The sequence below is a fragment of the Littorina saxatilis genome, linkage group LG9 (assembly GCF_037325665.1).
Source record: "Littorina saxatilis isolate snail1 linkage group LG9, US_GU_Lsax_2.0, whole genome shotgun sequence".
NCBI classification, from domain to species: domain Eukaryota; kingdom Metazoa; phylum Mollusca; class Gastropoda; order Littorinimorpha; family Littorinidae; genus Littorina; species Littorina saxatilis.
Window position 1 is genome coordinate 64,818,611 of NC_090253.1, and position 16,051 is coordinate 64,834,661.

At 42.7% G+C, this 16,051-nt stretch overlaps 1 protein-coding gene across 2 annotated transcripts in view; it reads right to left on the reverse strand.

The window, feature by feature from the left end:
* Nucleotides 1-16,040, reverse strand: part of LOC138976811 (telomerase-binding protein EST1A-like) — a 33,070-nt gene extending 17,030 nt beyond the window's left edge. For both annotated transcript variants that reach the window (XM_070349707.1, XM_070349706.1), the window contains exons 1-8: nt 15,076-16,040; nt 13,218-13,376; nt 11,251-11,443; nt 7,604-7,821; nt 5,962-6,040; nt 5,150-5,260; nt 4,565-4,747; nt 3,183-3,244 (exon numbers count right to left, since the gene is read on the reverse strand). In XM_070349707.1, coding sequence (XP_070205808.1) covers nt 3,183-3,244; nt 4,565-4,747; nt 5,150-5,260; nt 5,962-6,040; nt 7,604-7,821; nt 11,251-11,443; nt 13,218-13,376; nt 15,076-15,893 — 1,823 coding nt within the window. In that variant the 5' untranslated portion in view covers nt 15,894-16,040. The remainder of the gene's footprint in view (nt 1-3,182; nt 3,245-4,564; nt 4,748-5,149; nt 5,261-5,961; nt 6,041-7,603; nt 7,822-11,250; nt 11,444-13,217; nt 13,377-15,075) is intronic.
* Nucleotides 16,041-16,051: the final 11 nt, after the last annotated feature.

Sequence of the window (16,051 nt, forward strand, 5' to 3'; positions counted from 1 at the left end):
GACCACCTGACACCAACATCACATTATTGTACTGCTGTCAACACTATTTCACCTAACTCTCTGTAGTGACCACCTGACACCAACATCACATTATTGTATTGCTGACAACACTATTTCACCTAACTCTGTGTAATGACCACCTGACACCAACATCACATTATTGTACTGCTGTCAACACTATTTCACCTAACTCTCTGTAATGACCACCTGACACCAACATCACATTATTGTATTGCTGTCAACACTATTTCACCTAACTCTCTGTAATGACCACCTGACACCAACATCACATTATTGTACTGCTGTCAACACTATCTCACCTAACTCTGTAATGACCACCTGACACCAACATCACATTATTGTATTGCTGTCAACACTATTTCACCTACTGTAACGACCACCTGACACCAACATCACATTATTGTATTGCTGTCAACACTATTTCACCTACTGTAACGACCACCTGACACCAACATCACATTATTGTATTGCTGTCAACACTATTTCACCTAACTCTGTAATGACCACCTGACACCAACATCACATTATTGTATTGCTGTCAACACTATTTCACCTAACTCTCTGTAATGACCACCTGACACCAACATCACATTATTGTATTGCTGACAACACTATTTCACCTAACTCTCTGTAATGAACACCTGACACCAACATCACATTATTGTACTGCTGACAACACTATTTCACCTACTGTAACGACCACCTGACACCAACATCACATTATTGTATTGCTGTCAACACTATTTCACCTAACTCTGTAATGACCACCTGACACCAACATCACATTATTGTACTGCTGTCAACACTATTTCACCTAACTCTCTGTAGTGACCACCTGACATCAACATCACATTATTGTACTGCTGTCAACACTATTTCACCTACTGTAATGACCACCTGACACCAACATCACATTATTGTACTGCTGTCAACACTATTTCACCTAACTATCTGTAGTGACCACCTGACACCAACATCACATTATTGTATTGCTGACAACACTATTTCACCTAACTCTCTGTAATGACCACCTGACACCAACATCACATTATTGTACTGCTGTCAACACTATTTCACCTAACTTTCTGTAATGACCACCTGACACCAACATCACATTATTGTATTGCTGTCAACACTATTTCACCTAACTCTCTGTAATGACCACCTGACACCAACATCACATTATTGTACTGCTGTCAACACTATTTCACCTAACTTTCTGTAATGACCACCTGACACCAACATCACATTATTGTACTGCTGTCAACACTATTTCACCTAACTTTCTGTAATGACCACCTGACACCAACATCACATTATTGTACTGCTGTCAACACTATTTCACCTAACTTTCTGTAATGACCACCTGACACCAACATCACATTATTGTACTGCTGTCAACACTATTTCACCTAACTTTCTGTAATGACCACCTGACACCAACATCACATTATTGTATTGCTGTCAACACTATTTCACCTACTGTAACGACCACCTGACACCAACATCACATTATTGTACTGCTGTCAACACTATTTCACCTAACTCTCTGTAATGACCACCTGACACCAACATCACATTATTGTACTGCTGTCAACACTATTTCACCTAACTCTCTGTAATGACCACCTGACACCAACATCACATTATTGTACTGCTGTCAACACTATTTCACCTAACTCTCTGTAATGACCACCTGACACCAACATCACATTATTGTATTGCTGTCAACACTATTTCACCTAACTCTCTGTAATGACCACCTGACACCAACATCACATTATTGTATTGCTGTCAACACTATTTCACCTAACTCTCTGTAGTGACCACCTGACACCAACATCACATTATTGTACTGCTGTCAACACTATTTCACCTAACTCTCTGTAATGACCACCTGACACCAACATCACATTATTGTACTGCTGTCAACACTATTTCACCTAACTCTCTGTAATGACCACCTGACACCAACATCACATTATTGTATTGCTGTCAACACTATTTCACCTAACTCTGTAATGACCACCTGACACCAACATCACATTATTGTACTGCTGTCAACACTATCTCACCTAACTCTGTAATGACCACCTGACACCAACATCACATTATTGTACTGCTGTCAACACTATTTCACCTACTGTAATGACCACCTGACACCAACATCACATTATTGTATTGCTGTCAACACTATTTCACCTAACTCTCTGTAATGACCACCTGACACCAACATCACATTATTGTACTGCTGTCAACACTATTTCACCTAACTCTCTGTAGTGACCACCTGACACCAACATCACATTATTGTACTGCTGTCAACACTATTTCACCTAACTCTCTGTAATGACCACCTGACACCAACATCACATTATTGTATTGCTGTCAACACTATTTCACCTAACTCTCTGTAGTGACCACCTGACACCAACATCACATTATTGTACTGCTGACAACACTATTTCACCTAACTCTGTAATGACCACCTGACACCAACATCACATTATTGTACTGCTGTCAACACTATTTCACCTAACTCTCTGTAATGACCACCTGACACCAACATCACATTATTGTACTGCTGTCAACACTATTTCACCTAACTCTCTGTAATGACCACCTGACATCAACATCACATTATTGTATTGCTGTCAACACTATTTCACCTAACTCTCTGTAATGACCACCTGACCACAATGGTTGTTATAGACAGGTTCTCCAGTAATACAATGCTACCTGCAATGTGAATCCCTCTGATGAGAGGACACCTATCATGAAAGGACACTTTCTGTTGTTACTTTCAGTCATACCTGTCTTGAAAGGCCACCTGTAATGAAGGGACACTATTAGCTGACCGTAAGGGTGTCCTTTCATCACATGTACCACTGTAACTATGTCAAAATGGAACATAGCCTACAGTATACTTTTTTTTTTTGTCATTTAAAAGATTAAAAAACAGCTGACAGAGTCCAACCATTTTTCTGGATCTAATAACAAACATAAAGCCCTCTAATTACAGACATTAAGAACAAGTCGGAGTTATGCCAAACCAGTCTCCTGTCTAAGAGAATAACAAGCATTGAATTTGAACAAGTGACTTTTATCGTCTGGAACAACTTTCACCATATTTCTTGATAAAAAAAAGAAGTATGACTCACTTGATTTTGGTAAAGAGCTTTCCATGAACGTTGAGAAATGTCAGCACGAATCTCTTGTTCAGCTGAAACAACACCAGAAGTCAAACTGAATTAACATCAAAAACATGTGCGTAAGAAAAAAACAGAAAAGACTATATTATCTCCCACAATTTAATCAGGCTGTACATTTTTGATATGTGTCCATTTGATATAAGACATAAGACACAAGATCAATTAATTACAATAGATGGAAAAGCGTGGTTCATCTGCTCTTGAAACAACCAAAACAACAACCTTAAAAAACAACAAGAAGGGCAAAGCCCATACGACTCACATGCTTTACACATTTTTCCTACCAAAATACATGTGACCTTGACCCAAGGTCAAGGTCATCCAAGGTCATGCAACACAAAGCTGTTAATTCAAGACATAGGAAGTACAATGGTGCTTATTGGCTCTTTCTATCATGAGATATGGTCACTTTTAGTGGTTCACTACCTTATTTTGGTCACATTTCATAAGGGTCAAAGTGACCTTGACCTTGATCATATGTGACCAAATGTGTCTCATGATGAAAGCATAACATGTGCCCCACATAATTTTTAAGTTTGAAACAGTTATCTTCCATAGTTCAGGGTCAAGGTCACTTCAAAATATGTATACAATCCAACTTTGAAGAGCTCCTGTGACCTTGACCTTGAAGCAAGGTAAACCAAACTGGTATCAAAAGATGGGGCTTACTTTGCCCTATATATCATATATAGGTGAGGTATTGAATCTCAAAAACTTCAGAGAAAATGGGAAAAATGTGAAAAATAGCTGTTTTTTAGGCAACATTTATGGCCCCTGCGACCTTGACCTTGAAGCAAGGTCAAGATGCTATGTATGTTTTTTGGGGCCTTGTCATCATACACCATCTTGCCAAATTTGGTACTGATAGACTGAATAGTGTCCAAGAAATATCCAACGTTAAAGTTTTCCGGACGTCCGGACGACTCGGGTGAGTACATAGACTCACTTTTGCTTCGTATGTGAGTCAAAAATAACAACAATAAAACATACGAAGTAAGAACACCCAAAGTACTCCAGACAGGCACGTCTGCCACATCCATACTGCACACACACACACACACACACACACACACACACACACACACACACACACACACACACACACACACACACACACACTCTCGTGCACATGAGTTGCTATCCTATGATACATGCGTTCACATGGATAGAAACAATGTTCCTATTCCATCAAGCTTAGACAGATCCTGATGGCGTACCCCATCCTTCACACGGGAACAAGGACAGATCCTGATGGCGTACCCCATCCTTCACACGGGAACAAGGACATCTTCAACTTGCAGAGAGACACAAACCACGATGGAAGAACAAACCTCAATGGACGAGAGACTGCTGAGATCGTCGTTGTCGGACTCCCGGTCAGACTGGTGGTCACGAGAGCTGGATCCGTCTGGCGCGATCCACAGCTCTACCCGCGGCTGTGAGTGGGAGGGCGTGGCTTTCCTCCGCCGTCTCCGTCGCAACTCCTCCACACGTTTCTGCTCCACAGCTTCTTCCTGGAAGACAAAAGGAAATAATAGAGTGGTGACTCCGTTTTAAAAATATCATAATTATGAAACACTTCTTAATCGCCTTTTCTTGCTAGAGCTCATGGCCATGTACAATAACAAAAAAAACACACACACACACACACACACACACACACTCGTACAACACACCTACACTCACACACACACATGATACAAATGAAGAAAATGCAGGTCTGAAATAAGGGGGAGCCTCAAGAAGAAGGTCAATTCAGGGATCGTATTTATGCACGAATCATGCTTATTTGATACATTTGGATATTTGTGACACGCATATTGAATATGCAAAGATAATGTGCCTCTTTTTCTCCAAATGTGATCCTACAGAAAAGTCTGCCAGCAAAAGTGAGTTTCCACGTTTCACACTCTCACCTTCCTGCGAACTTCGTCAAAGATCGACATGAGGCTCTCCCTGGCAGTCAGGATGGGGTTGCTAGCAGCCAGGCTTCTCTGGTAGAAGTACACTGCATCAAGTTTCCGACGCTGAAACAACCAGACATCAGCCTCACTGAAAGTGTGTAACATGGGGAACAGAATAAAAGTGAGTGTAACATGAACAACAGAATGAAAATGCATGTAACATGAGCAACAGGATGGGGTTGCTAGCAGCCAGGCTTCTCAGGTAGAAGTACACTGCGTCAAGTGTTTCCGAAGCTGAAACAACCAGACATCATCCATACACAAAGTGTGCAACAAGAATAACAGAATGAAAGTGTGTGTAACAAGAACAGAATGTGTGTATTAGCAGTGCGTGTGTATTGTGAGTGCATGTGTCCGTGTGTGTAGGACTCAGTCTATTTGTCAATCAATACGCTCTCATGGATTCCTTTTATGACAGAACAGAAACAGACACTGGTTTAACTAAAAAGCAACAGAAACAGAGGGTTTATGACTGACATAAACAGCAACAGAAACAGAGGGTTTATGACTGACATAAACAGCAACAGAAACAGAGGGTTTATGACTGACATAAACAGCAACAGAAACAGAGGGTTTATGACTGACATAAACAGCAACAGAAACAGAGGGTTTATGACTGACATAAACAGCAACAGAAACAGAGGGTTTATGACTGACATACATACAGACAGTGAAAAAAGCCACTCAAAGAAAGCGAAGTAGAAAAGTGACACAAATGAGTCATTGCAATAAAAGTTTTTACAAAATGAACGTGAAAAACTCACCGTATACATGGCAAGTATGGCCAGCTGGTTGTAAGGTCGACCGTTCTTTGGAGCCAGCTTCTGAGCTTTCATGTACCATCTGCACAAACACGTCAGACCTTAATTCTGACACAACACTTGAGAACGAAGTTCACCCAACACAGGGAAGCAAGCGCTCAGAACAAAATACAGTAGCAGCCCTCAAGGTGGAGAGCATGTTACTCGCCATGACCAGTAGATGCATGTAACTGCTCAGAACAAAAGACAGCAGCAGCCCTGAAGGTGGACAGCATGTTACTCGCCATGACCAGTAGATGCATGTAACTGGCGAGTAGAAATGTTTATCTACTCGCCAAATGCAAGTAAAGTTGCTGAAACAAATGGTTGGTTCGGCGAGTAAAATTTGCTCTATGGCTAGTAAATTTTGAGAAGCTCTAGCCAAAGGCTAATGCATCAATTATTTTTACTTTCAGGGCCGAGTACTGTAAAGTGTTTGTATTGTATCATATGCCAACCTTAATATATCCTGAATAAATCTTGTTTGTGCAAAAATACAGTAGTGACCCAATCTTTGCACAAATTGTCTCCCTACACTTCTAACATCTCACGCATTGTTCAGGGATTGAAATGGAACAAGATGAAAAAGTTAGGGCTAGATTACCCTCTCCCTGGCCTGGCCTGGCCATCTTATCTTATCAACAAACCAGAAAACCTTGAGACTAGATAACACTGCATGGCCTGCCATCTTATCTATAAACAAACCAGAAAACCTTGAGACTAGATAACACTGCATGCCTGGCCATCTTATCTATAAACAAACCAGAAAACCTTGAGGCTAGATAACACTGCATGGCTGGCCATCTTATCTATAAACAAACCAGAAAACCTTGAGACTAGATAACACTGCATGGCCTGCCATCTTATCTATAAACAAACCAGAAAACCTTGAGGCTAGATAATTCACTGCATGGCCTGCCATCTTATCTATAAACAAACCAGAAAACCTTGAGGTTAGATAACACTGCATGGCTGGCCATCTTATCTATAAACAAACCAGAAAACTTTGAGGCTAGATAACACTGCATGGCCTGCCATCTTATCTATAAACAAACCAGAAAACCTTGAGGCTAGATAACACTGCATGGCTGGCCATCTTATCTATAAACAAACCAGAAAACCTTGAGGCTAGATAACACTGCATGGCTGGCCATCTTATCTATAAACAAACCAGAAAACCTTGAGGCTAGATAACACTGCATGGCTGGCCATCTTATCTATAAACAAACCAGAAAACCTTGAGGCTAGATAACACTGCATGGCTGGCCATCTTATCTATAAACAAACCAGAAAACCTTGAGGCTAGATAACACTGCATGGCTGACCATCTTATCTATAAACAAACCAGAAAACCTTGAGACTAGATAACACTGCATGGCCTGCCATCTTATCTATAAACAAACCAGAAAACCTTGAGGCTAGATAACACTGCATGGCTGGCCATCTTATCTATAAACAAACCAGAAAACCTTGAGGCTAGATAACACTGCATGGCTGGCCATCTTATCTATAAACAAACCAGAAAACCTTGAGGCTAGATAACACTGCATGCCTGGCCATCTTATCTCATAAACAAACCAGAAAACCTTGAGGTTAGATGACTCACTGCCTGGCCTTGCCGTAGTTGGTTGACTGCATGGCTTGTTCCCTGTAGCGTGCGATGTCGCCCAGGAACATCATGGTGCGCTGAGCGCTTAGTACTGCCAGACGCACCCCCCTCCCCACCCCCTCCATGCGTGAAGACCCCTCCTCCGCCAGCAAGTCAAGGCTGAACGAGTACGTCGTCTCCAGCTTGGTCAGCAGGTTCTCGTAAAACAACGTGCCCTGAGGAACAAACAGGCAAGGGAATTAATTGAAAACAAAATCTCGGAAAACAAGGGGGGGGGGGGGGGGGGGGGGGGGTTGTGGTCCCCCGGAATTTTTCTAAAATCTAGTTAAAAATCTGTGCAATCTGGCAGTATGTTTCATTAATCTTACACAGCCAAAAAAATGACCAAATTTAATACATATTTTGTATTGCCAGTAACCAACGGTCATTTTAATCCTTTTTACATTTAGTCAAGTTTTGACTAAATGTTTTAACATAGAGGGGGAATCGAGACGAGGGTGGTGGTGGTATGTGTGTGTGTGTGTGTGTGTGTGTGTGTGTGTGTGTGTGTGTGTGTGTGTGTGTGTGTGTTTGTAGAGCAATTCAGAGTAAACTACTGGACCGATCTTTATGACATTTTACATGAGAGTTCCTGGGCATGATATCCCCAGACGTTTTTTTTCATTTTTCGATAAATGTCTTTGATGACGTCAAATCCGGCTTTTTGTAAAAGTTGAGGCGGTACTGTCACACCCTCAGTTTTCAATAAAATTGATTGAAATTTTGGCAAAGCAATCTTCGACGAAGGCCGGGCTTTGGTATTGCATTTCAACTTAAAGGCTTAAAAATTAATTTATGACTTTGGTCATTAAAAATCTGAAAATTGTAATTACATTTGTTTTGTATATAAAACGATCAGAAATTACGTTCATCTTATTTTTCATCATTTTCTGATTCCAAAAACATATAAATATGTTATATTCGGATTAAAAACAAGCTCTGAAAATTAAAAATATAAAAATTATGATAAAAATTAATTTTTCTAAATCGATTTAAAAACAATTTCATCTTATTCCTTGTCGGTTCCTGATTCCAAAAACATATAGAAATGATATGTTTGGATTAAAAACCACGCTCAGAAAGTTTAAACGAAGAGAGGTACAGAAAAGCCTGCTATGCAGCTCAGCGTAACCACTACCGCGCTAAACTGGCTCGTCAATTTCACTGCCTTTTGCACGAGCGGCGGACTACGGTCATTGTGAAAAATTGCAGTGCGTTCAGTTTCATTCTGTGAGTTCCACAGCTTGACTAAATGTAGTAATTTCGCCTTACGCGATTTGTTATTAATATTATTTGAACACACTTAGTTTTTCTTTGCAAAAGTGACTGACATGGGCGGAATCTCCCTGAAAGAAGGGACAGTTTTATGGAGGACATTGGTCATAATGAAGGGACAGTTTTATGGAGGACATTGGTCAGAAAGAAGGGACAGTTTTATGGAGGACATTGGTCAGAAAGAAGGGACAGTTTTATGGAGGACATTGGTCAGAAAGAAGGGACAGTTTTATGGAGGACATTGGTCAGAAAGAAGGGACAGTTTTATGGAGGACATTGGTCAGAAAGAAGGGACAGTTTTATGGAGGACATTGGTCAGAAAGAAGGGACAGTTTTATGGAGGACATTGGTCATAAAGAAGGGACAGTTTTATGGAGGACATTGGTCATACTTGACAGATTGTCTTTTTCGATTTTTGTTTGATTTTTTCTTCTCAAATTTTGTTTTCTCGGAAGAGGTTTTTTTTCACGGAAATGTGTAGCTTTTCTCGGAAATCCTCTGATTCAAGGAGAATGTGTCTCAGATATTTTGCACAGTGGAACCTGCCCCCCACCCCCCACCCCACTGATCCTGCACTCTACCCCTTCTATTCTCTCTCTTCCTCTTCCTAGTCTTATTTGTTCCCTTGGAGATCCAATCTTTCTATGTACTCTGTTTCTATTCCTTTATTAATGCATCTCAAATAAGCACATCTACCTCTACATTATATGGTGGAACCCACTTTTTAATACGTAAAACAATTCTAAGAAAATTAGGTCTTAAAATGGAGGGAGTCTTAAAATGGAGGGAGACTTAAAATGGAGGGAGTCTTAAAATGGAGGGAGTCTTAAAATGGAGGGAGACTTAAAAGGGAGGGAGTCTTAAAATGGAGGGAGACTTAAAATGGAGGGAGACTTAAAATGGAGGGAGTCTTAAAATGGAGGGAGACTTAAAATGGAGGGAGTCTTAAAATGGAGGGAGACTTAAAATGGAGGGAGTCTTAAAATGGAGGGAGTCTTACAATGGAGGGAGTCTTAAAATGGAGGGAGACTTAAAATGGAGGGAGACTTAAAATGGAGGGAGTCTTAAAATGGAGGGAGACTTAAAATGGAGGTAAATTTACAGACGTTAAGATCACAAAGTCTGTTAAAGCATAGTCTTAAAGGCTGCCATACTCGTAGCATTCATTAATTAATTCATATTGTTTACATGTGCCAATAATGTTATACAAGAAGAGCAAACGCTCGATCGAGTCACTTTCGCAGTTCTGAATATTATATGAGGCATCAGATGGACAGGAAGAAATTGCTATTCACAACACAATGAGTCACGTTCACATAAAATTTGAGCCCGGTCACTTTTATAGTTTCCGAGAAAAGCCCAACGTTAAGTTGTGTGTTGCCGAACAGAAAAGGCTAGTTATCTCCCTTGTTTTTCTGATAACGTTCGTAAAAGGCTACAGATGTAAATACTTTGATGTAAAGAATAATCCTACAAAGTTTCAATCACATCCGATGAACTTTGTCAAAGATATAAAATGTCTAATTTTTCCTTTGACGCTGACCTGTGACCTTGAAAAAGGTCAAAGGTCAACGAAACCATCGTTAAAGTGTAGAGGTCATTGGAGGTCACGACTAAACAAAATATGAGCCCGATCGCTTTGATAGTTTCCGAGAAAAGTCCAACGTTAAGGTGGTGTCTACGGACGGCCGGCCAGACGGCCGGCCGGACGGCCGGCCGGCCGGATGGCCGGCCGGACAGACTAACACTGACCGATTACATAGAGTCACTTTTTCTCAAGTGACTCAAAAACTGTACCTAAGGGGATATAATAACGATTGGCTGTAGCTTTTGAACACAGAAAAAACAAATTATTTCAGTATTGCAAAGTGGTGTTGATAGTGTCGAATGTAAACAGAACAGTCTTAAAGTGAAAGTGGATGTTTTCCGGAAATTGCAAAATTAACAAGAATACAGAAAAGCGCGCTTTCCTGCTTAGCACAATACGCTACCGCGCTAATCTGGCGTGTCAATATCACTACGTTTTGCACGTGGAAGGTGAGCGATTTCTTTCACGCGGGGATTGACGAAGCTGTACTGTTTGTGTTGACGGTCTAAAAATAGCCCAAGTCGCGGAGAACTGCTGCAAAACATAGCAATAAAGAATTAATTATTTCTCGTAATTGGTATGGACTTCAAACCTAAAACTTTGCAGAAAGCTTAATTTATACATCCCCGCAACGATGGGAAAAGCCCTGGAAGTAATTAAACTAATTAAATAGGACTATATGTCAGCCTTTAAAAGGTGGAGGTCTTAAAAGGAGGGGGGGGGGGGGGGGGTTCCATTGTACCTCATCCAGAATGTCAGCCATGGCCTGTTTGGCTGTCGCTGCGTAGCTGCCGTTGTCAGGTGTCTGCTGTCGTCGCAGGCTCTCGATGATGTTGTAGTACACAGATCGCCATAGCAACTGCTCCACTCCTCGCTGATTGGCTACGTCCATGTCCAGCAGTAACACTCGCTCGTAGCGACGCTGTAACTCTTGTCTGACAAGGCAAAGAAAATAGCATCAAGGGTGAAGAGTGACCTAAGTGGACGATATGCTGTGTACACCTTGTCCGGCTAACAACTCTGATGGTATGTTCTCATGCATGCAGCTGAATTGACAATGTTCACAAATAACTCTGTAGGGTTTGAATGGGTTGTGAAAGAGTGAAAATAACTCTTGCTTTTTAGTGAGTCAAACTTTCCCACTTGACAGTATAGGCCAGTCATTAGCGAGGGGTGTGTTTGACAAATGTGGACGAGGATGCCATTTTTGTTTTAAAAGCTTAACTCACTAAAAGCAAGAGTATTTACTCTTTGGTTTAAACATAAGTTTATATTAACAAAGGTTACAATCATGACATGTATACAAAGTTCACAGAAACAGCAACAAGCTAGAAGCTAGTTATAGTGGTGTTCCTGCATGACAGTACAACATAAGGCGGTAACGGCTGAAAAATTTGTCTCAAAAAACCAAATCTATTAATAACGTAATGAACGTTGCATAATGATTATAAAGAAAGACAGTAAAGGAAGGAAGGAGGGAAAGAAGATGAATAAAAGAAGAGGGATGGGTAGGAGATGTGCAGAAGTTAAGTTGTTGTCCGGCTTGTAGAGCATTTATTCTGATTTACCCAAAGCGGCCTGAACGTTCAATGAACGAGTGTACGGTGGAAAAAATGTTCCCAGTGCTTCATTTTGCCAGGGCGCCCGCGCCATTCACGCGTCATTTTTCAAAATGATGCACGGCAAAGCCGTGCTATGCGCCCGTCGGGCGCACATTTAAAAACAATTTTTTTCTTTTTTTTCTTTCATTTACGTCGCCGATTTCTCCACGCTAGCGATCGGAGGTCGCCGACTTGAGATTAAACAAGTGAGTCACTGAATCACAAGTGTGTCAGTGAATTTGATTCATTGGCTTTGCAGAGAGGAACCAATCAGAAAGCGTCTTTCATTTCCGCTTGTGTTTCAAAAACTGAGCATGACGTCACGTTGATCTAACGAACAATTTCGCTATGCCGCCTCCTCCTGTGAAGAAGCTGAAGGCAAAGCTAACTGGAATCAGTGGACTTGTACAGACCAAACTCACTTTCAAGCTTCCTGTAGCTGTCAGTGAGTCTGACGAAGGTAGATATTTTCTGTTTTTACTGAACCCGTGGGAGAAGGGGAAAATGGGTGAGGGTGTGCAGTGCACATGGGTTTGACATCACATCTTTTCTGTTTGTCTTCCGATTTTGGAGACAGATTCTCCGACTTCTGAGATTACTCAAATTTACTGTTGCTGCTGTTTGGAGCGACTCTCTCAGTCTCTTATACACCCCCCCCCCCCCCCCCCCCCATAATTTTTTTTTGCTGCTCGATTATCTCCCGTATGGCGCGCTTTCAGTTTTATTGACCCCTCATTTTCAGTGGTCAGGGGTCATTTGACCCCTCATGCTCTAAAACAAAATGAAGCACTGTGTTCCTGTTCAAATCTAAAGAATACTGTCTGTCTCCGTTTAAAAGGTGGGGGAGGTGAATTATGTGATTACTCTTAGCCCATACACACCTAACAGAGTTACTTCCAGAGTCTGACTACTGTACATGTGTATAAAGTTAATTGTTCAGCTACACTCCAATCATGCTTTCTCCGATCAAGTGCAACAAACACATCACAATGAAACCATACTCTGTAGAGAAAAAGCTCCTTCAGATTATACCTCAAAGAGTTAGAAACATGCAGCAAAATCAACATGGCTACGTGAAGAAAGGAAAGACTTTGCAATGAACGCTCACCTGAGCTGTCTGACCCTGCGCTGAGCGTCGTCGCTGAGCTGACCGCGAGACAAGATGTTGGTCAGCTGAGAGTCCAGTGGGGCCGTGTCTCGCAACACCTGTTCGGCCATCATGCGGCACTGCTGTCTGGACATGCCCGACACCACCTGCTCCAACTCTCTGTCCAACACACGCAGCAAGAAAAACCACTTACAGTACACAGCTATACAGTATGAACACAGATAAAGCCTTTTTTACATTATTTACGTTACCTGATCCAACTCTCTGTCTAACACAGGTAGCATGCATAACCAATAACAGTACACAGGAAGAACGCAGTTAAAGCCTTTTTCACATTATCTACACCACCTGCTCCAACTCTCTGTCCAACACAGGTGGCAAGCAAAACCAATACTAGTACATTATTTTTATACCTATACAGTATGAACACAGGTGATGCCTTTTCACATTATCTACATCATCTGCTTCAACTCTCTGTCCAACTAAGGTAGCAAGAAAAACCATTAACAGCACAAAGCTATACAGTATGAACACAGGTGATGCCTTTTTCACATTATCTACATCATCTGCTTCAACTCTCTGTCCAACTAAGGTAGCAAGAAAAACCATTAACAGCACAAAGCTATACAGTATGAACACAGGTGATGCCTTTTTCACATTATCTACACCATCTGCTTCAACTCTCTGTCCAACACAGGTAGCAAGAAAAACCATTAACAGCACAAAGCTATACAGTATGAACACAGGTGATGCCTTTTCACATTATCTACATCATCTGCTTCAACTCTCTGTCCAACACAGGTAGCAAGAAAAACCATTAACAGCACAAAGCTATACAGTATGAACACAGGTGATGCCTTTTCACATTATCTACATCATCTGCTTCAACTCTCTGTCCAACTAAGGTAGCAAGCAAAACCATTAACAGCACACAGCTATACAGTATGAACACAGGTGACGCCTTTTTCACATTATCTGCGTCACTTGCTCCAACTCTCTGTCCAACACAGGTAGCAAGCAAAACACACAGATCCAAACACACACACACACACATAAACAAACAGTCACGACGGAGAAGCACTTACAGTACAGAACTAAAGCAATAGAACACAGAGAACGCCAAACTCACATAATATGAATGACTATTTCCTACTAAGTTAACCTGGTCTCATCACATGACCTAAAAGCTGAAAACCAGCGAACATGGTCTTATCAAAGCAAGACTTCTTTTTTTTATTTGTTATTTTTTTTTTTTTTTTTTTTACTTTATTGTCCCATCGCTGGGAAATTCGGGTCGCTTCCTCCCAGTGGAAAGCTAGCAGCAACGGAGTCGCGCTACCCAGGTGTCTGCGTGTTTAGGTGTATTCAGCCACCTGCACTTATGGCAGAATGACCAAGGTCTTTTACGTGCCATTGTGATGACACGGGGGTTGGACATGGCTTCCGTCTCTGGGTCTGCACATAAAGTTGACCCGTGTCCGTCCCGGCCCGAATTCGAACCTGCGACCTTTCGATCACAAGTTCAGTGCTCTACCAACTGAGCTACCGGGCCCCCAAAAGTAAGTTTCTTTGCTCCATTCATTGCGTTGTTTTTCGCTATAACCACCTCCTCCCATTCCTCCTCCCTAGCGCAATGTGCCACCAAATGTGTTTAATGAATGTTACATATTTTCAGAATTACACTGTTTAAGTAAAAAAAAAATTTTTTTTTTTTTCTTCTGTGTGCCTACAACTGCCTGCCTGTCTGTCTTCTTCTTAACACTTCCAAGATATTTTCTAGGTCTGAAGGGAAGGTTGTGTGCAATGAACACATGAAGAGTGTTGAAACACAACCAAACAAAGCAAGCAAGTGACCAACCTGTTGTAGTAGGCATCATCAGCATCCACAGGCGGGCGAACTGGAGGCTGAAACCCGTAAAACATGGGGTGGTTGGGGGGAGGGGGCGGGCCATGGGGGTACCCGGGGAAAGGCATGCGCATGTGAGGTAGGGGGTACATGTAGCCCGGGTGGGGCGGAAAGAAGGGGGGGAACGCTGGCCCCACCCCCGGGGACCCGGAGGGACCGGGACTGTGGGTGAGGGGGGGCGGGGTGAAGCTCTCCTGGGGGGAGGGGGAGTGCATGTCCTCCGTCTCCTGGAACTTGAGCGGGCGAGAGTCCGGCACCATGATAGGCTTAGTGGGGTTCTTGGGGTCATACAGCCGCCGCTCAGGGTGACCTTGACCCGGGCCTTGACCTTGCGAGTTCCGACGGAACCTGTCCTCTGTGTGTTCCTGACTGTAGCCCTGTCCCCACTCCTGCCCGTAACCCTGGTTCCAGTCCTGGCCGTGAGCCGGGACACGTTCTTGTCTGTGACCTTGGCCACGACCTTGACCATGACTGTGGTGGGAGTACTGGGGTCGGTCTGAAGGTGAGTCGGACGGCAGTTTGATGAGACCACCGGAGTGAGAGGTGGAGGGTAAAGGGTCAGGGACGGTGCCTGGTGACGAGGCCATGCGAGGGTAGTTTGCGTGCTGGCTGTAAGAGTCTTTGCTGTGGTTGCTGCCTTGAGATCGTGAGTTGTACTGTTGCTGCTGCTTGGACTGTGGCTGGGGGTGGGGTTGCGGTTGGGCCTTCCTGTTGTCATTGTGCTGGCCGCGGCTGTGAGGTCTGGCCTCGCTGTCCCCTGCAGGCTGCATGGTGTTGCTGTCGTGTCTGCGTCTGTCGTTGCCCTGACCCCCACCTCCCCGCCCTCGCCCAGCCCTCTGCTGCTGGGAGAGGTCATGTTCTGCGTGTTTCTTGTGAGGCTCTGAGCCACTGTGCTGCCTCTCCCTCCTCTGTCCGTCCCCCCCACCCA